Source organism: Pristiophorus japonicus, chromosome 30 (assembly GCF_044704955.1).
Source record: "Pristiophorus japonicus isolate sPriJap1 chromosome 30, sPriJap1.hap1, whole genome shotgun sequence".
NCBI classification, from domain to species: domain Eukaryota; kingdom Metazoa; phylum Chordata; class Chondrichthyes; family Pristiophoridae; genus Pristiophorus; species Pristiophorus japonicus.
In genome coordinates this window covers 559,784-581,695 of record NC_092006.1, presented here as the reverse complement: position 1 = coordinate 581,695, position 21,912 = coordinate 559,784, and the positions used below count along the sequence as shown (strand labels likewise).

Here is a 21,912-nt window from a genome sequence, read left to right as displayed (position 1 = left end):
ACTCACCTCTCACTCACTCACCTCTCACTCACTCACCTCTCACTCACTCACCTCTCACTCACTCACCTCTCACTCACTCACCTCTCACTCACTCACCTCTCACTCACTCACCTCTCACTCACTCACCTCTCACTCACTCACCTCTCACTCACTCACCTCTCACTCACTCACCTCTCACTCACTCACCTCTCACTCACTCACCTCTCACTCACTCACCTCTCACTCACTCACCTCTCACTCACTCACCTCTCACTCACTCACCTCTCACTCACTCACCTCTCACTCACTCACCTCTCACTCACTCACCTCTCACTCACTCACCTCTCACTCACTCACCTCTCACTCACTCACCTCTCACTCACTCACCTCTCACTCACTCACCTCTCACTCACTCACCTCTCACTCACTCACCTCTCACTCACTCACCTCTCACTCACTCACCTCTCACTCACTCACCTCTCACTCACTCACCTCTCACTCACTCACCTCTCACTCACTCACCTCTCACTCACTCACCTCTCACTCACTCACCTCTCACTCACTATTCTAACCTTCACACGTACACCTCCCTCACTCACTCACCTCGCAATCACTCACTCACTGCTCTCTGTCTCTGTCGTGGCTGCCTGTTGGTAACGGTAGTAACTGGCGAGTTACTGACCCACATTCAATGTGTCGTTGGGTGATGAGTTGTTTAACTGTCCTCAGTACCAATGGGTTCGGGACTGATCATTCTCCAGCGTCTCCTGCTGCAAAGTTCCCGAGTCTGTTTGTCGGGTGAGCTCATTTCCTGCTAAAGCCGAGATCTTCAGTAGAGGAACACAAATTGCCCGGAACACTTACCCGTCCCCACCCACTGACACTTACTTTTAAACGATAAGTTGCAAACACCCATCAACATCTCACGGCAAACCTTTCTCCCACATTACGGTGAGATGTTGAGCGGGTTTGGTGTGTTACAGTGAGATGTTGAGTGGGTTTGGTGTGTTACGGTGAGATGTTGAGCGGGTTTGGTGTGTTACGGTGAGATGTTGAGTGGGTTTGGTGTGTTACGGTGAGATGTTGAGTGGGTTTGGTGTGTTACGGTGAGATGTTGAGCGGGTTTGGTGTGTTACGGTGAGATGTTGAGTGGGTTTGGTGTGTTACGGTGAGATGTTGAGTGGGTTTGGTGTGTTACAGTGAGATGTTGAGCGGGTTTGGTGTGTTACAGTGAGATGTTGAGCAGGTTTGATGTGTTACGGTGAGATGTTGAGCGGGTTTGGTGTGTTATGGTGAGTGGGTTTGGTGTGTTACGGTGAGATGTTGAGTGGGTTTGGTGTGTTGGTGAGATGTTGTGGGTTTGGTGTGTTACGGTGAGATGGTGACCGGGTTTGCTTGGGTTTGCCTTGTAGTGATGACGATGGGCACCAGGACTCCAAAGACAATTGTCCAGAAACTCCAAACAGCTCCCAGCTGGACTCTGACAACGACGGGCTGGGCGATGAGTGTGACGATGATGACGACAATGATGGGATTCCTGACTATGGGCCATCGGGCCCCGATAACTGCCGTTTGATTGCGAACCCCAATCAGAAGGACTCTGATGGTCAGTGTCTCGATCCAACTCTCGCACCACAAAGAGGCAGGGTGGGGTGGTGGATGGTTCTGGAGATGGGGGACTGGTTTGGGGGGTGGGGGGGGCGGTAAGGGGGAAGGAGCCGGGCTGGGATTTGGTTAGTAGTGGTGAAGTTTGGGGAGCAAGGTTGGGTCGGGAACGGGATTTGGGGGGCAAGTTCGGGGAGGGGGGTGCCAGGTGTGGAGTTTGGGGAGCAGGGTTGGGGCGAGGGTGGGTTTTGGTGATGGGGGTCAGGTTTGGGGGGAAGCTAGGCTGAGGTTTGGGGAGCAGGGGTGGGTCGGGGGTGGCTTTTGGGGTTGGGTGGGGAGCAGAGTTGGGGTAGGGGTTGGTTTAGGTGTTGGGGTTCTGGTGGGGAGCAGGTGTGGAGTTTGGGAAGCAGGGTTGGGTCGGGGATGGGACTTGGTGATGGGGTCAGGTTCGGGGAGGGGGAACGCGGGCGAGGTTAGTGAGAGGGCGGGGTATGGGATTGTGTAGCATGGTTGGGTTTTGGGGTTCGGGGATGGGGTTTTTATGGGGTTAGAGAGGGGAGCAAGATAGAGGTTCGAGAGCGAGAGTGAGGTTCAGGGAGCGGGATGGGGGTTAGAGAGGGAGAGTGGGGAGTGGGATGGGGGTTAGAGAGGGAGAACGGGGAGCGGGATGGGGGTTAGAGAGCGAGAGTGAGGTTCAGGAAGCAGGATGGGGGTTAGAGAGGGAGAGTGGGGAGCGGGATGGGGGTTAGAGAGGGAGAACGGGGAGCGGGATGGGGGTTAGAGAGGGAGAGTGGGGAGCGGGATGGGGGTTATAGAGCGAGAGTGAGGTTCAGGGAGCGGGATGGGGGTTAGAGAGGGAGAGTGGGGAGCGGGATGGGGGTTAGAGAGCGAGAGTGCGGAGCAGGATGGGGGTTAGAGAGGGAGAACGGGGAGCGGGATGGGGGTTAGGGAGGGAGAGTGGGTAGCGGGATGGGGGTTAGAGAGGGAGAGTGGGTAGCGGGATGGGGGTTAGGGAGGGAGAGTGGGTAGCGGGATGGGGGTTAGAGAGGGAGAACGGGGAGCGGGATGGGGGTTAGAGAGCGAGAGTGAGGTTCAGGGAGCGGGATGGGGGTTAGAGAGGGAGAGTGGGGAGCGGGATGGGGGTTAGAGAGGGAGAGCTGGGAGTGGGATGGGGGTTAGAGAGCGAGAGTGGGGAGCAGGATGGGGGTTAGAGAGGGAGAGTGGGGAGCGGGATGGGGGTTAGAGAGCGAGAGTGGGGAGCAGGATGGGGGTTAGAGAGGGAGAACGGGGAGCGGGATGGGGGTTAGAGAGGGAGAGTGGGTAGCGGGATGGGGGTTAGAGAGGGAGAACGGGGAGCGGGATGGGGGTTAGAGAGCAAGAGTGAGGTTCAGGGAGCGGGATGGGGGTTAGAGAGGGAGAGTGGGGAGCGGGATGGGGGTTAGAGAGGGAGAGTGGGGAGCGGGATGGGGGTTAGAGAGGGAGAGTGGGTAGCGGGATGGGGGTTAGAGAGGGAGCGGGATGGGGGTTAGAGAGGGAGAGTGGGGAGCGGGATGAGGGTTAGAGAGGGAGAACGGGGAGCGGGATGGGGGTTAGAGAGGGAGAACGGGGAGCGGGATGGGGGTTAGAGAGCGAGAGTGAGGTTCAGGGAGCGGGATGGGGGTTAGAGAGGGAGAGTGGGGAGCGGGATGGGGGTTAGAGAGGGAGAGTGGGTAGCGGGATGGGGGTTAGAGAGGGAGCGGGATGGGGGTTAGAGAGGGAGAGTGGGGAGCGGGATGAGGGTTAGAGAGGGAGAACGGGGAGCGGGATGGGGGTTAGAGAGCGAGAGTGAGGTTCAGGGAGCGGGATGGGGGTTAGAGAGGGAGAGTGGGGAGCGGGATGGGGGTTAGAGAGCGAGAGTGAGGTTCAGGGAGCGGGATGGGGGTTAGAGAGGGAGAGCTGGGAGTGGGATGGGGGTTAGAGAGGGAGAACGGGGAGCGGGATGGGGGTTAGAGAGGGAGAGCTGGGAGTGGGATGGGGGTTAGAGAGGGAGAACGGGGAGCGGGATGGGGGTTAGAGAGGGAGAGCTGGGAGTGGGATGGGGGTTAGAGAGGGAGAGCTGGGAGTGGGATGGGGGTTAGAGAGGGAGAGCTGGGAGTGGGATGGGGGTTAGAGAGGGAGAGCTGGGAGTGGGATGGGGGTTAGAGAGGGAGAGCTGGGAGTGGGATGGGGGTTAGAGAGGGAGAGCTGGGAGTGGGATGGGGGTTAGAGAGGGAGAGCTGGGAGTGGGATGGGGGTTAGAGAGGGAGAGCTGGGAGTGGGATGGGGGTTAGAGAGGGAGAGCTGGGAGTGGGATGGGGGTTAGAGAGGGAGAGTGGGGAGCGGGATGGGGGTTAGAGAGGGAGAGCTGGGAGTGGGATGGGGGTTAGAGGGGGGGAGTGGGGAGCGGGATGGGGGTTAGAGAGGGAGAGTGGGGAGCGGGATGGGGGTTAGAGAGGGGGAGCTGGGAGTGGGATGGGGGTTAGAGAGGGAGAGCTGGGAGTGGGATGGGGGTTAGAGAGGGAGAGTGGGGAGCGGGATGGGGGTTAGAGAGGGAGAGCTGGGAGTGGGATGGGGGTTAGAGAGGGAGAGCTGGGAGTGGGATGGGGGTTAGAGAGGGAGAGCTGGGAGTGGGATGGGGGTTAGAGAGGGAGAGCTGGGAGTGGGATGGGGGTTAGAGAGGCAGAGCTGGGAGTGGGATGGGGGTTAGATAGGGAGAGCTGGGAGCGGGATGGGGGTTAGAGAGGGGGAGCTGGGAGTGGGATGGGGGTTAGAGAGGGAGAGTGGGGAGCGGGATGGGGGTTAGAGAGGGGGAGCTGGGAGTGGGATGGGGGTTAGAGGGGGGGAGCGGGAAGCAGGGTTGGTGTCGATGTTTTATTCAGATGTATTTATATTTTATTCCAGATAACGGGATTGGTGATGTTTGTGAAAATGACTTTGATAATGATGCTGTGTTTGACCAGTTTGATGTGTGTCCCGAGAATGCGGAGGTCGCACTCACTGATTTCCGAGCCTATCAGACTGTAGTTCTGGACCCTGAGGGGGATGCACAGATTGACCCAAACTGGGTGGTCCTAAACCAGGTAAATTAATTCTCTGTGCCTCTCTTTATCTGTATTAATTCTCACTCCCTCGGTGCGAGTTAGGACACCTCCAGTTTACGTCGGGTAGAATGTGGGAGACCAGTCATTGGGAGTAGTCGTGTCTGGAGGTAACAAAGGCACAGATGAGGGCTTCAACAGCAGATGAGCTGAGGCAAGGCGGAGACAGGGGATGTTACGGAGGTGGAAATAAGTGGTCTTAGTTATGCTGCCGATATATGGTCGAAAGCTCATTTCAGGGTCAAATATGACAGCGAGGTTGTGAAACAGTCTGTTTCAGCCTCGGACAGGAGTTGGGGAGAGGGATGGAGTCAGTGGCTGGGGAACAGAGTTTGTGGCAGGGACCAAAAACAATGGCTTCAGTCTTCCCAATATTCATTTGGGGAACATTTCTGCTCATCCAAAGCTGGATGTCGGACAAGCAGTCTGACAATTTAGAGACCGAGGAGGGGTGGAGAGAAGTGGGTGGGGTGAGGTAGAGCTGGGTATTGTCAGCGCACTTGTGGAAACTGTCGAAATCTCGACCTCCGAAAAGAATGACTCCGACACTTACAGCTCCGGCAGAAGTTTCTTTAATTTACTTGCTAGCAAGGGGTAGATCACATTCAGTCAATGGCTAAGTGAACACCTCCGCAATGGTACAGTTTAACAAGATATTTATACAGTAAAACCCAAGTTATGGCCTCTCCCTGTGTATTGCTCTGTCTCTCAGTCAGTGAATACAGATAAAGAGTTAATTACTATATCCTGGTCCTGACATGGTTTCCAGATATTTCCTTTTGTCAGGGTTGTCAGTTGGCCAGCCGGCCATTACTCCATGAGAGTGTGATAATGAGCTATTACCTGTCTTGCATTGTGTCAGGATTGTCCAGTTTCATAGTCAGTTATCTTTTTGCATCAAATGGATGAGGTCTCTACAAGAGATAATGGCTGGTGGTTTGAGTACTTCGAAAAGGGTGGGGTGGCGTGGAACTGGTGTCGTATAGACAATAGGAGAGCACCATGGGGGGGGGGGGGTACTTGTCTCAGCATGACTTGTCTCCTAGCTGTCTGATGGCCATCAGCCATCTCAAACCAGGTTTCGCTGTTTATGCAAGCTGACTGCTTTTATGCAGAAAGTTCTGGAAGGACCAGGACTCCATTTTGTTATATATATATTGCAAAGGGCACACAAATACCGTATGGTATCAGCTTAGATAAAAATACATTTCCACATTCCCCCATTTTGTCCTTCACAAGGACAACTCAATCCATTCTGATATTGTACAGTCTCTCCATTTCCATTTCCACACAAGAGCCTTCAGCAGTTGTTGCTACCATAACTCTAGCCGTGGTCTCGGTAGGTAACATAGTTTCTCCCACCCTGGCACAACAACACTTAACGACGACAAATAATAGATACAGGGCGAAGACTATCAGCAGGAATATGATCAAACCCTGTACCACAGATTTCCCTAGGGATCTCAACCATCCCGATGCCCAACCCCACAAGGTGATAGCGTCCTGGCCAACTGTCTGTTTATACTCTATTACCTTTTTCCTGATGTTTTCAGCTAGACTGCCGATATCTTCTGATTTATCCGGGATATACGTACAGCATTCTCCACCTATTAATGCGCATGTCCCTCCCTCCTTGGCTAGGAGATAATCTAAGGCCATATGATTTTGGAGAGCCACTGTTCGAATAGCTACCATTTCATCATTTACCACTTCAAAGGCTTGGGAAGTTGCGTTGGCTACTGATTCGACTAAGTTAGCCAGTTCCCGTAACTGCCATTCGCTCGATGCTATTCCATAGGGTGGCACCATTACCTTGAATATTCCGTTTAGCCATGTCAAATCCCGTTTAAATCTGTGACTTCCATAGGCATCCCTTAGAGTCTTTACTGATCTGATAAGGGGTACCACATATCCTAAGTAACAGGACCCTGTCCAGTTGGCTGGTAACCATGGGTAGGCTTTATGGCCACAAATAAAGTAGGTGCAATTATAGGACGTCCGCTCCTGGTCCTTTCGCACTATCCCTACTCGAGTGGTCTCACCTTCCCACCCTTCACCTGGGGCTTTGTTATGGACCGTTGTCCAGCCAACGGTTGCTATCTTTCTCTCAGTGGGATTAGTTGTGGCTTGCAATTTAATCATTTGGGAACACTTGCTGCGTCCCATTTCTGGTCCTTTAGTCTCATTACTCACTAGGCATATTATACCTTCGGGATTTTCTATTCTGGGAGTAATGCTTAGGAAGGGAGGCTGATGGTTATTATTATAATTGGGCTGGTACCATCCCTGGAAGACTGTAAGTTTATACTCTGCCGACCTCCATTCTGTTTGCTCCTTCGTTTCTGGCCCCTTAGTTAGGTTTGTCCTATTTTGCACTGTCAACCATTCTACCATTTCTGATTCGTTAAAGGGGACAGATCTCAGGGGAATACCCCCTTCAGAGTGGACAGGTACATGGGAACATATCCAACAACTCGACAAGTTTCTTTCTTAAGCATACTTATGACTCAGTGCCATAAATACGTTTACGTGCAATTCCCTTCTGTGGCGGGTCTGTACCCCTGGTGTAATCAATATTGCAAAATAAAACCCTGTCAAGCCCAGCACCATCAGTCCCCATAGTCCATACAGTTCCTTATTCAGTCTTCCTTTTTCTGTTCCTCTGGTTCCTTCTTCCCTTCCTCCTGGTCGGGTGCCCGTTTGCAATGGGATGCGTGGATCCATGTTGGTCTTTCCTTTACCTTGATTGCAGTATTGGTCGCCAGCAAGACCTGGTATGGTCCTTCAAATCTTGGCTGTAGACTGCTTTTTCTTTTAAAAATCTTGATGTAAACAAATTTCCCTGGCTCCAGGTTATGACACTTCCCTTCCGCTGGCTTGACTTGGGCTTCCTTTACCTGTGAATGAAAGCTGGAAATACATTTGATTAGTGCAATACAATAATTCAACATATTTTCCTCCATTTTGTGGATGTCCATTTGTTTTGCAGTAAATGGTGCTGTAAAAGGTAGTCGTTGGGGACGTCCCATAACTATCTCATGCAGTGACAGGCCTGTTGTTCTGTTGGTTGCAGATCGTATTACCATCAAACCTAAGGGCAGCAGTTCTGTCCATTTCAGTCCAGTGTCATTGCATAGTTTTGCCAGCTTATTTTTAAGCATTCCATTATATCTTTCAACAAGTCCAGCTGATTGTGGATGATAACTGCAATGAAAACGTTGATTAATCTGTAAAGCTTTACACATTTCCCTAATAACAGTTCCCATGAAATGTGACCCGTTATCACTAGAAAGCTTAGCAGGGATTCCGAAGCGCGGTACGATTTCTTTTAACAAACATTTAGCAACAGTAGTGGCATCGGCCTTTTTACATGGAAAGGCTTCAATCCATCTAGAGAACACATCTACAATAACTAATACATACTTGAATCCCATACACATAGGTAATTCAATAAAATCCATTTGTAAATGTACAAAAGGCCCGACTGGATTTGGGTGGGAGGCAGATTCTACTTTTTCCGTCTTACCCGGATTCATTGTCTGACAGGTAACACAATTTTCACAGATTTGTTTTGCGATTGCCGAAATACCTGGTGCATACCAAGTTGCCAAAATATAATCTGCCATCCCCCCTTTGCCCGCGTGTGCGAATGTATGAACACATCGGGCAATCCATGGAAGTAAGGATCTGGGGGCCACCACGCGGCCGTCATGGTGAACCCATATTCCTTCTGGATTTTTATAACATTGATCCTTCGTCCAGGTCACCACCTCCTCCGTACTGGCCTGTGTCTGAAAGACCAGCACGTCATTAATAGTGGGTGGCGGGTCTGTCACCACCTCCTCTGTACTGGCCTGTGCCTGAAAGGCCAGCACGTCATTAATAGCGGGTGGTGGGTCTGTCTCCTCCTCCTCCGTACTGGCCTGTGTCTGAAAGGCCAGCACATCATTAATAGTGGGTGGCTGGTCTGAGCAATTATTGTTCCTTAATGGGAACAATGACACCTGCATCCCCCCTTTTGACAGAGCTGCTGACTTAGCTGCATTATCAGCTCTGGCGTTCCCAAGTGCCACCTCATTCGACTGGCCTGTATGTGCTTGGCATTTGATAATGGCAAGTTTCAAAGGGCATTGAATGGCTCGCAGGAGATTTTCCACTTGTTCTGCATTTTTGATAGTGGTTCCTGAAGAAGTCAGGTACCCGCGAATCTTCCAAATTTGTCCATAGTCATGTGATACCCCAAAAGCACACCTGGAGTCAGTGTAAATATTAACTGTTTGTCCTTCAGCCAGAATACAGGCTCGAGTTAACACAAACAATTTGGCTTGTTGGGCTGAAAAGGAGTCTGGAAGAGAGGCTGTTTCGACAACATTAAACTGGGTTACAATTGCATAAGCTGCTCTAGGTTGGCCCCTATCATTTCGTAGGGCTGATCCGTCAACATAGTACACTAGCTCAGGGTTACACATTGGTACATCTGTTAAATTGATACGTGATTTAGTCACTAATTCGGTCACCATTTCACATGAATGGGGTTCACCGTCGTCTTCCGTGGGGAGTAGAGTGGCTGGATTTAAGGTAGCGCATCTTTTGATGATAAGGTTCGGATTTGATAACAGTTCGACCTCGTATTTAGTGGTTCTTGCGGAGGTTAGGTGTTGGGTGGCACACTTAGTAAGTAAAATCTTGACAGAGTGTGGGATATACAAAATGGTCTGATGATTTAGAGTTATTGTCTGAGCCTGTTGCATAGCATAATAAGCTGCTGCCAACGAAGGAAGACATCCTGGTAGTCCGCGTGCCACTGGGTCTATTTGGGTACTGAAATATGCTACCGGCCGCTGCCTGTCCCCATGTAACTGAGTCAAAACAGATTGTGCAAAACCCGACTTATGATGCACAAATAAGTTGAATAGCTAAGTGTAATCTGGTAATCCCAAGGCTGGTGCTGAAGTGAGGGGCTGCTTAAGACTCTGGAAAGCATTCCGGGATACTTCATTCCAAATCCTTCTTTAAGCATTGTGAGAATATAGTAGATTCATTCACAGCTCGTAGGTCTTGGACACACCTCCATTTGTGTGGGCTTCTGAACTGGAAGAATCTGTGTGTTACACGGACTTCTCATTTATGCTTGTAGTGATTCACAGATCACAGAATGTAAAGTACTTGTTTTCTAATTTTATTAAAAGGCTTCCAAACCCAAGATTTTTCCAATACACCCAAAATGTTGATCACGGAGATCACCTGAAATATCTCAAAATCCCAATTCAAATATTGTACTGCCACTCTTTATCCAAAAAAAATCCTCTTACTGAGCTAGAAGCTTTTGTACCAAGATTTTACACCAAGGACAATGAGAGTGTACTCCCCCAGCCTGCACCTCGAGAGACCCACAAAGGCTTTTCTTTTTAAAAAAAGGCATTACAACTTCCCAAGGCATTACAACTTTTAACCACCGGGACCATGTCTCAACAAACCTATCCTTTGTGCATTTCCTAGCTCCGTAACTTCTCATCCGAATAAATCCACACCTGCGCTTCTAACTTAAAATGTCTTAAACTTCCCACATACAGGACAACACTATGAAGGGTTTAACAAACTTCACTTTGTTTGAAAAAGTGGGTGGAGCTAAAACAAACAGGCAGCTCCACAACCTTTCCAAACAGGTTTCCAGACACAAGGAAAAAACACAGAAGCACTCTCATTCAAAGACAAGACATTCACGCACTCTCATTCAAAGACAAGACATTCACAAAAGTCTCTCTCCATTCAATAAAGCTTTTTTTTTGGCTAGCTTTATTTTTTTTTGAATCCATAAGTCACTATCAGGTTCTTTTTTTTTTACATTTGATTTACTTCCTCTGTTAATTTTACGTGGGCTTGAAGAATCGGAACCCAGGCCTTTTCTATTACTTTCCTTTTTTTTTCTCTTCTACCTGGATCTGTTTATAAGACACTCCTCTAGGCATGTTGTTCTCTCTAAATTAAATGAACCATCGGGTGGAAATGGCCTGTTTTCACCCTTAGTCCACTTTACCGTTTTTTGTTTCTTTGGTCAATTGAAGACTGACCACAATTCTGGAGCATGACATAGGCTGGTATGCCTTTTGGTGGTGGTTTACTTGCTCCAGCCCCCATTCTGGATGATTAAGATTTTCCACAGTTTCTGATCTCACAATCCTTTCGGCCGACCGAGTTCTCTACGCCCACTTCTCCTGGCCGTTACGTGGCCTGAAAAGGCTCTTAATTCGGGCTCAGTCTGGGTGTGTGAGATATGTTGGCACGAACCAACCGCAGTTGATCAATCAGTTACTGTTTCTTTTCTGAATCAATCCTTGTGTTTTTTTTTCCCGAATCACAATTTTCCCTAGTGACTCTTCCTGTTTCTCTAATGGCAATCTCTTACAAAGGTATTGCACACAACAGTATAACAAGGACAACAAACAATATTCTCAGTCTGCGTTGTACGCCACTACAGACCGAGTCCTTAACTTATCCTAATAAAAAAACTGATAAAACTTATGGTTCCATACCCAAACTCTTATCACATAAGAACCTTCGATCGATTGCGCTTTCTTTTTTTTTTCCTGTACTCTTATCACATAAGAACCCCTTCCGAATTAAAAACAATAAAAATCTTATCACATAAGAACCTTCGATTGATTAGCGCTTTCTTTTTTTTTTCCTACTCTTATCACATAAGAACCTGGAACCCTTTTCGATCGACTAGCGCTCCCTTACCTACTGAAACCTTCCCCGGGCTGTTTCGAGATTTTTCCAGAACCTGTTCTCTTCTGCTGGCGAGCTGAGAAAGAAATGGTTATAAAAAATACCTTTAGCTTTTAAATGCCGAGTCTTGTAGATTGCAGTACCTCCCCTGTGGACAACAGATTACATATGTGATTCAATAGTGAAGAAACCTCTTGTGAGCAAAAGGCTCACCTTGTTTTGGCCACTGAAGCCTTTCACTGGAGAGGCACTATGCCTGTATCCGTTTTACTCACAGGACAGAGGGTATGCATCTCGGTGGAACCTCCAATAACTGTCGAAATCTCGACCTCCGAAAAGAATGACTCCGACACTTACAGCTCCGGCAGAAGTTTCTTTAATTCGCTTGCTAGCAAGGGGTAGGTCACACTCAGTCAAGGGCTAAGTGAACACCTCCGAAATGGTACAGTTTAACAAGATATTTATACAGTAAAACCCAAGTTATGGCCTCTCCCTGTGTATTGCTCTGTCTCACAGTCAGTGAATATAGATAAAGAGTTAATTACTATATCCTGGTCCTGACATGGTTTCCAGATATTTCCTTTTGTCAGGGTTATTACTCCATGAGAATGAGGGAATGAGCTATTACCTGTCTTGTATTGTGTCAGGATTGTTCAATTTCCTGGTCAGTTTATCTTTTTGCATCAAATGGATGAGGTCTCTGCAAGAGATAATGGCTGGTGGTTCAAGTACTTCGAAAAGGGTGGGGTGACATGGAACTGGTGTCGTGTAGACAATAGGAGAGCAAAATGGGGGGGTACTTGTCTCAGCATGACTTGTCTCCTAGCTGTCTGATGGCCATCAGCCATCTCAAACCAGGTTTAGCTGTTTATGCAAGCTGACTGCTAAAAAGCAGAAAGTTCTGGAAAGACCAGGACTCCATTTTGATATATATTGCAAGGGGCACACAAATACCGTATGGTATCAGCTTAGATAAAAATACATTTCCACAAAACTGACTCCGTGACCAGATTAAATGTGAGATTTAGAGTAGCGAGCCGGAGAATGCTCTTCACAGAGAGTTGTGACACTGCGGGATTCACTCTCTGGGGTAGTGGTTGAGGCAGAAAGGGTTAACATTTCAGGTTAGATTGGCTGGAGGGATGAAGGATAGGAGACCAGGGGTGGGTAAACTATGTACTCTGGCCAAGTGGCCTGTTTTCATGTTGTAATCTTTATGGATTTCTAAGTACCTTCCCCACCACATATAGCCGGGCGTGTTATCGGTTTCTCTCTCTCAGGAAATTGTGACCATTGGATCCGGAATCTGGTCACAGGTAATGGCATCTTAACAAAGTGGGAACAGTGTGTTCAAACAAATCATCAGCTTCTTAATTGGGTGGGCACGGGATTAGGAACGGGATCAGGGACAGGGTGGGCACGGGGTCGGGCACGGGATTAGGAACGGGATCAGGGTGGGCACTGATTTGCCCTCCCTAACTCTCTGTGTTTGTATACCAGGGGATGGAGATCGTTCAGACGATGAACAGTGACCCTGGATTAGCTGTTGGTGAGTTGGTGCAATTTGTTCGATTTGTGAAACGTGACGAACAGCAACATCCTGAACTGGACTGACTGCGTATGAAGAGAGCGCTCGTAATGACTGGGAACACCAGGGATTTCCTGTCTAACTGGCCTCCATTAAAAGTCCATTCTCTTCCCCTCTACCTGGGAGTGTTTGATGGGACAGTGTAAAGGGAGCTTTACTCTGTATCTAACCCCCTGTACCTGCCCTGAGAGTGTTTGATGGGGACAGTGTAGAGGGAGCTTTACTCTGTATCTAACCCCCTGTACCTGCCCTGGGAGTGTTTGATGGGACAGTGTAGAGGGAGCTTTACTCTGTATCTAACCCCCTGTACCTGCCCTGGGAGTGTTTGATGGGACAGTGTAGAGGGAGCTTTACTCTGTATCTAACCCCCTGTACCTGCCCTGGGAGTGTTTGATGGGACAGTGTAGAGGGAGCTTTACTCTGTATCTAACCCTGTGCTGTACCTGCCCTGGGAGTGTTTGATGGGACAGTGTAGAGGGAGCTTTACTCTGTATCTAACCCTGTGCTGTACCTGCCCTGAGAGTGTGTGATGGGACAGTGTAGAGGGAGCTTTACTCTGTATCTAACCCCCTGTACCTGCCCTGGGAGTGTTTGATGGGGCAGTGTAGAGGGAGCTTTACTCTGTATATAACCCCCTGTACCTGCCCTGGGAGTGTTTGATTGGGACAGTGTAGAGGGAGCTTTACTCTGTATCTAACCCTGTGCTGTACCTGCCCTGGGAGTGTTTGATGGGACAGTGTAGAGGGAGCTTTACTCTGTATCTAACCCCCTGTACCTGCCCTGGGAGTGTTTGATGGGACAGTGTAGAGGGAGCTTTACTCTGTATCTAACCCCCTGTACCTGCCCTGGGAGTGTTTGATGGGACAGTGTAGAGGGAGCTTTACTCTGTATCTAACCCCCTGTACCTGCCCTGAGAGTGTGTGATGGGACAGTGTAGAGGGAGCTTTACTCTGTATCTAACCCTCTGTACCTGCCCTGGGAGTGTTTGATGGGACAGTGTAGAGGGAGCTTTATTCTGTATCTAACCCCCTGTACCTGCCCTGGGAGTGTTTGATGGGACAGTGTAGAGGGAGCTTTACTCTGTATCTAACCCTGTGCTGTACCTGCCCTGGGAGTGTTTGATGGGACAGTGTAGAGGGAGCTTTACTCTGTATCTAACCCCCTGTACCTGCCCTGGGAGTGTTTGATGGGACAGTGTAGAGGGAGCTTTACTCTGTATCTAACCCCATGTACCTGCCCTGGGAGTGTTTGATGGGACAGTGTAGAGGGAGCTTTACTCTGTATCTAACCCCCTGTACCTGCCCTGGGAGTGTTTGATGGGACAGTGTAGAGGGAGCTTTACTCTGTATCTAACCCCGGTACCTGCCCTGGGAGTGTTTGATGGGACAGTGTAGAGGGAGCTTTACTCTGTATCTAACTCCCTGTACCTGCCCTGGGAGTGTTTGAAGCTCCCTGTTATGCCCTAGTATTGATGAAATCTCCTATTTATGAAAGTAGAGATCGAGGAGAGTTACAGGAGAAGTTTTGAATCTAACCAATATTGATTGCACTATTCTGGCCGTCCTGTCCCAGGTTACTCTGCGTTCAATGGCGTGGATTTCGAAGGCACGTTCCATGTTAACACAGTGACCGATGATGATTATGCCGGGTTTATCTTTGGCTATCAGGACAGCTCCAGCTTCTACGTAGTGATGTGGAAACAGACGGAACAAACATACTGGCAGGCCACTCCGTTTCGTGCAGTGGCTGAGCCCGGACTTCAGCTCAAGGTGAGTCTAGGCTCGAGCTGTGAGGGACAGGCCTGCCCTGGTCACTCGGTGACTACAGGCCCTGTGTAAGACAGGCCTGCCCTGGTCACTCGGTGACTACAAGACCTGGTCACTCAGTAACTACAGGCTCTGGTCACTCGGTAACGACAGGCCCTGGTCACTCGGTAACGACAGGCCCTGGTCACTCGGTAACGACAGGCCCTGGTCACTCGGTAACGACAGGCCCTGGTCACTCGGTAACGACAGGCCCTGGTCACTCGGTAACGACAGGCCCTGGTCACTCGGTAACGACAGGCCCTGGTCACTCGGTAACGACAGGCCCTGGTCACTCGGTAACGACAGGCCCTGGTCACTCGGTAACGACAGGCCCTGGTCACTCGGTAACGACAGGCCCTGGTCACTCGGTAACGACAGGCCCTGGTCACTCGGTAACGACAGGCCCTGGTCACTCGGTAACGACAGGCCCTGGTCACTCGGTAACGACAGGCCCTGGTCACTCAATAACTACAGGCCCTGGTCACTCGGTAACTACAGGCCCTGTGTGAGACAGGCCTGCCCTGGTCACTCGGTAACGACAGGCCCTGGTCACTCAATAACTACAGGCCCTGGTCACTCGGTAACTACAGGCCCTGGTCACTCGGTAACGACAGGCCCTGGTCACTCGGTAACGACAGGCCCTGGTCACTCAATAACTACAGGCCCTGGTCACTCGGTAACTACAGGCCCTGTGTGAGACAGGCCTGCCCTGGTCACTCGGTAACGACAGGCCCTGGTCACTCGGTAACGACAGGCCCTGGTCACTCGGTAACTACAGGCCCTGGTCACTCGGTAACTACAGGCCCTCATCACTCGGTAACTACAGGCCCTGGTCACTCAGTAACTACAGGCCTGAGCTGTAAAAGTCAGCCATGGTTCCTGATCTAGCTGGTGATCCCTTGCTTGGGGAATGTGTGGGTTGATGATGGGAGGTTAGGACCAGGACCGAGTAGTGAAACTTCCGATCACCCAATGGCCTGGTCACGAGGCATGGCGACTACAAGCCCTGTGGGTCCAGTGTACCCCAGACAAACGTCTGCCCTTGGGCGGGACCCCTGCCCAGAATCAGCCACTGTGTAGCTTGTGAGGTCACTGAATGCAGGCTCCTGACGGAATTCTCCGGGCTGCACGACCTGTGGTGGGCCTGTTGAGCCTTGCTGTCCCTCTAGGGTCCTCGATCAAAGGTGGCCAAGCACAAGGGAGACTTTCCCTGGGTGCCTCTGCAAACTGACAGCCGCCAGATGTACCGAGCAGATAAGGCCCGAGCCCTCCCTCCCTCCCTCCCTCTCTCTTTAGAGGGCTGCGTCTGCCTGGTACATTACACTGCCTCCCAACGCCCCGCCCCAGGAGTCCCTGACCTCCACTCCCTCCCCCCCTGCCCCCTGCACCCTGCCTCGCCCTTGGAGTCCCTTGGATGTGCACTAAGTACTTTGTACAGTTTGGGTCTCCTTACCTAAGGAAGGATATACTTGCCACAGAGGGAGTGCAGCGAAGGTTCACCAGACTGATTCCTGGGATGGGGGGATTGTCCTATGAGGAGAGATTGAGCAGACTGGGCTGATATTCTCTGGAGTTTAGAAGAATGAGAGGTGATCTCATTGAAACACACAACATTCTTACAGGGCTTGACAGGGTAGATGCAGGGAGGGTGTTTCCCCCGGGCTGGGGAGTCTACAACCAGGGGTCACAGTCTCAGGATAAGGGGTCGGCCATTTAGGACTGAGATGAGGAGGAATTTCTTCACTCAGAGGGAGGTGAATCTTTGGAATTCTCTGCCCCAGAGGGCTGTGGATGCTCAGTCGTTGAGTATATTCAGGGCTGAGATAGATAGGTTTTTGGATATTAAGGAATCGAGGGATATGGGGATTGGGCGGGAAAGTGGAGTTGAGGTCGAAGATCAGCCGGGATCTCATTGAATGGCGGAGAAGGCTCGAGGGGCCGAATGGCCGACTCCTGCTCCAATTTTTATTCTAAGCTCCCAACCGCGCGAAGGCAGCAAAATGGCCGTTCCCAGCTCTCACCGTAAGCGCCCGGCGCCATTTACCCAGCTCCTCCCGCTTGGAGTTTCTTAATGGCGGCCGCTTTGGACTGGGCGATCGTGGAGTCCATCCTCTTCAGGGGTATTTACACAGTGTATGGGGGGAGGGGGGTATTTACACGGTGTGTGTGGGTGGGGTATTTACACTGTGTGTGGGGGGGGGTATTTACACTGTGTGTGTGTGTGGGGGTATTTACACTGTGTGTGTGTGGGGGGGTATTTACACTGTGTGTGTGTGGGGGGTATTTACACTGTGTGTGGGGGGGTATTTACACAGTGTGTGTGGGTGGGGTATTTACACTGTGTGTGGGGGGTATTTACACTGTGTGTGTGTGGGGGGGTATTTACACTGTGTGTGTGTGTGGGGGTATTTACACTGTGTGTGTGTGGGGGGGTATTTACACTGTGTGTGTGTGGGGGGGTATTTACACTGTGTGTGTGTGGGGGGTATTTACACAGTGTGTGTGGGGGGGTATTTACACAGTGTGTGTGGGGGGGTATTTACACAGTGTGTGGGGGGGGTATTTACACAGTGTGGGGGGGTATTTACACAGTGTGTGTGGGGGGGGGGGTATTTACACTGTGTGTGGGGGGGGGTATTTACACTGTGTGTGTGTGGGGGGTATTTACACTGTGTGTGGGGGGGTATTTACACAGTGTGTGGGGGGGGTATTTACACAGTGTGGGGGGGGGGGTATTTACACAGTGTGTGTGGGGGGGTATTTACACAGTGTGTGTGGGGGGGTATTTACACAGTGTGGGGGGGGGGTATTTACACAGTGTGGGGGGGGGGTATTTACACTGTGTGTGGGGGGGGGTATTTACACAGTGTGTGTGGGGGGGTATTTACACAGTGTGTGGGGGGGGGTATTTACACAGTGTGGGGGGGTATTTACACAGTGTGTGTGGGGGGGGGGTATTTACACTGTGTGTGGGGGGGGGTATTTACACTGTGTGTGTGTGGGGGGTATTTACACAGTGTGTGTGTGGGGGGGTATTTACACTGTGTGTGTGTGGGGGGTATTTACACAGTGTGTGTGGGGGGGGTAATTACACAGTGTGTGGGGGGGTATTTACACAGTGTGGGGGGGGTATTTACACAGTGTGTGTGGGGGGGGGGGTATTTACACAGTGTGGGGGGGGGGTATTTACACAGTGTGTGGGGGGTATTTACACAGTGTGGGGGGGGGGTATTTACACAGTGTGTGGGGGGTATTTACACAGTGTGGGGGGAGATATTTACACAGTGTGTGTGGGGGAGATATTTACACAGTGTGTGTGGGGGGTATTTACACAGTGTGGGGGGGAGGGGTATTTACACAGTGTGTGTGGGGGAGATGTTTACATAGTGTGGGGGGGGGGGGTATTTACACAGTGTGTGTGGGGGAGATATTTACATAGTGTTGGGGGGGGGGTATTTACACAGTGTGGGGGGGAGGGGTATTTACACAGTGTGTGTGGGGGAGATATTTACATAGTGTTGGGGGGGGGTATTTACACTGTGTGTGGGGGGTATTTACACAGTGTGTGTGGGGGAGATATTTACACAGTGTGTGTGGGGGGTATTTACACAGTGTGGGGGGGGGGTATTTACACAGTGTGTGTGGGGGAGATATTTACACAGTGTGGGGGGGGGTATTTACACAGTGTGGGGGGGGGGGGTATTTACACAGTGTGGGGGGGGGGAGATATTTACACAGTGTGGGGGGGGGAGATATTTACACAGTGTGGGGGGGGGAGATATTTACACAGTGTGGGGGGGGTGTATTTACAAGTGTGGGGGGGGGGTATTTACACAGTGTGTGTGGGGGAGATATTTACACAGTGTGGGGGGGGGGTATTTACACAGTGTGTGGGGGAGATATTTACACAGTGTGTGTGGGGGGTATTTACACAGTGTGTGTGGGGGAGATATTTACACAGTGTGGGGGGGGGGGTATTTACACAGTGTGTGTGGGGGAGATATTTACACAGTGTGGGGGAGATATTTACACAGTGTGGGGGGGGTGTATTTACACAGTGTGTGTGGGGGGGGGGTATTTACACAGTGTGGGGGGGGGAGATATTTACACAGTGTGGGGGGGGGGTATTTACACAGTGTGGGGGGGGTATTTACACAGTGTGTGTGGGGGAGATATTTACACAGTGTGGGGGGGGGGTATTTACACAGTGTGTGTGGGGGAGATATTTACACAGTGTGGGGGGGGGGGTATTTACACAGTGTGTGTGGGGGGGGGTATTTACACAGTGTGGGGGGGGGGTATTTACACAGTGTGTGTGGGGGAGATATTTACACAGTGTGGGGGGGGGGTATTTACACAGTGTGTGTGGGGGAGATATTTACACAGTGTGGGGGGGGGGGGTATTTACACAGTGTGTGTGGGGGGTATTTACACAGTGTGTGTGGGGGAGATATTTACACAGTGTGGGGGGGGGGTATTTACACAGTGTGTGGGGGGAGATATTTACACAGTGTGGGGGGGGGGGTATTTACACAGTGTGTGTGGGGGAGATATTTACACAGTGTGGGGGGGGGGAGATATTTACACAGTGTGGGGGAGATATTTACACAGTGTGGGGGGGGGTATTTACACAGTGTGTGTGGGGGAGATATTTACATAGTGTGGGGGGGGGGGTATTTACACAGTGTGGGGGAGATATTTACATAGTGTGGGGGGGGGGTATTTACACAGTGTGTGTGGGGGAGATATTTACACAGTGTGGGGGGGGGCTATTTACACAGTGTGTGTGGGGGAGATATTTACACAGTGTGGGGGGGGGTATTTACACAGTGTGTGTGGGGTATTTACACAGTGTGTGTGGGGGAGATATTTACACAGTGTGTGGGGGGGGTATTTACACAGTGTGTGTGGGGGAGATATTTACACAGTGTGGGGGGGGGTATTTACACAGTGTGGGGGGGGGGGGTATTTACACAGTGTGTGTGGGGGGTGTATTTACACAGTGTGGGGGGGGGGGTATTTACACAGTGTGTGGTTGAGATGAGGAGGAATTTCTTCACTCAGTGGGAGGTGAATCTTTGGGATTCTCTGCCCCAGGGAGCTCTGGAGGCTCAGTCGTTGAGTATATTCAAGGCTGAGGTCGATAGATTTTTGGATATTATGGAATCGAGGGATATGGGGATCGGGCGGGAAAGTGGAGTTGAGGTCGGAGATCAGCCGGGATCTCACTGAATGGCGGAGCAGGCTCGAGGGGCCGAATGGCCGACTCCTGCTTCTAATTCTTAAGTTCTTAGCGAGCTGTGACATACAGGGCTCCGGACCTGGTGCTGGAAGTGGGATTAGGCTGGGTAGCTCTTTCTCGACTGACACAATAGGCCAAATGGCCACCTTCTGTCTCATTATTTTCTCTGATTCTAATCTGTTTGAATATCATGTTGGTGGTGACAGTGCATCTTGTGAGCAGCTGAACTCTGTTCCTGAACGGCCAGCTGACTTGTGCTTCCCTTTGTGTCTCAATCAGGCTGTGAAGTCAAAGAGCGGCCCGGGGGAACACCTGAGGAATGCGTTGTGGAACACTGCCACCACCCACGACCAGGTCACGCTGCTGTGGAAAGATCCCCGTGACGTGGGCTGGAAGGACAAGACCTCGTACCGATGGCAGCTGATGCACAGGCCACAGGTCGGCTACATCAGGTGAACTATAGGACCATCAGATCACGTCTAGAATGCACACACCAGTATACGTCACAGCCGCGCATCCAGCTGTGTCTGTGTACACAATAACTTGCATTTACATAGTGCCTATAACGTGGTAAAACACCCTAAGGTGGTCACAGGAGCGTTATGTTAGACACCGACCCACATAAGCAGATAAAGGGTGAACCTGCCTTACCCGGAACCATTCCCAACCACCACAGAACTCCGACATGAACAAATTGAAATCCTTCCTTGCTGCCGATTCCCGCAATCGCTGCCCTGACCCCGTGTTCCACCGTCCCCCCACAATCTCTCGGCCACATTCCCAGCCCCGGCCAGCCAGCCCTGATATCCCCTTGCTCAGTACCTGTACCATCCAATTTAACCTCCAGAAAAATCCCTTATCCGGAACAGGCCAGGTCCCGGGAGTTCCGGGTAAGGGAGGTTCAACCTGTATTTGGACAGGTGAGAGTTAGGTTTTAAGGAGCGACTTAAAGAAGAGGTTTAGGGAGGGAATTCCAAAGCTTATAGTGTGTACGGGTCTCAGACAGATTTGTATTTCCATGATGGTCATTAAATAATCTGTGAAAACCATGGATGTATGGGATTTTGACGGTTTGGTGACATTCGCTGATGATCTCATGCCTTGGCAGCCCATGTTAGCTGATCGGGATTGTGTTTCATCACTCTGGTAAATGCTGAACACGTTCTCCAGACACAAAGACATCCTTTCCCCTCCAGTAACACGGTTACTTCTCCATAGCAACTGGATGCTGACAGGCAAGTCGGGGCCCCTGCTTCTATTGAGATGTAAATCTGGAGACAATGGCTGATGGGTTGAAGTTACTGTTTGGAATCAGAGTTCTGCATCATCAGATCAGCAAGACTCCAGCTCTCAGCTATTCCACTTCCTTTGTTTGTTTCAGGCCATGGGATCGGAGCCTGAAATCAGGCTCAAAAAGATTCATTCTGCTGCAACACACAGTTAGAGAGAGAGAGAGACTGTGCAGAGAGAGAGAGAGAGAGAGACTGTGCAGAGAGAGAGAGAGAGAGAGACTGTGCAATGTTAGAGAGAGAGAGAGAGAGAGAGAGAGACTGTGCAATGTTAGAGAGAGACTGTGCAGAGAGAGACTGTGCAGAGAGAGAGAGAGAGAGAGACTGACTGTGCAGAGAGAGAGAGAGAGAGAGAGACTGTGCAGAGAGAGAGAGAGAGAGAGAGACTGTGCAGAGAGAGAGAGACTGCATAGAGAGAGAGACTGTGCAGAGAGAGAGAGAGAGAGAGAGACTGTGCATAGTCCATGTCTGCACGTCTAAACATCTTTGTGTGTGATCCTGACCTCTCCCTTCCCTCCCCCTCCCTTACTCCCTCCCCCTCCCTTGCCCCCCCTTCACC

At 50.7% G+C, this 21,912-nt stretch overlaps 1 protein-coding gene across 1 annotated transcript in view; it reads left to right on the top strand.

Moving 5' to 3' along the window:
* thbs3a (thrombospondin 3a) overlaps positions 1-21,912 on the top strand; it is an 80,522-nt gene that overhangs the window by 34,464 nt on the left and 24,146 nt on the right. Inside the window, exons 17-21 of the mRNA XM_070868508.1 lie at positions 1,392-1,585; positions 4,504-4,682; positions 12,930-12,978; positions 14,590-14,786; positions 20,344-20,516. Coding sequence (XP_070724609.1) covers positions 1,392-1,585; positions 4,504-4,682; positions 12,930-12,978; positions 14,590-14,786; positions 20,344-20,516 — 792 coding nt within the window. The remainder of the gene's footprint in view (positions 1-1,391; positions 1,586-4,503; positions 4,683-12,929; positions 12,979-14,589; positions 14,787-20,343; positions 20,517-21,912) is intronic.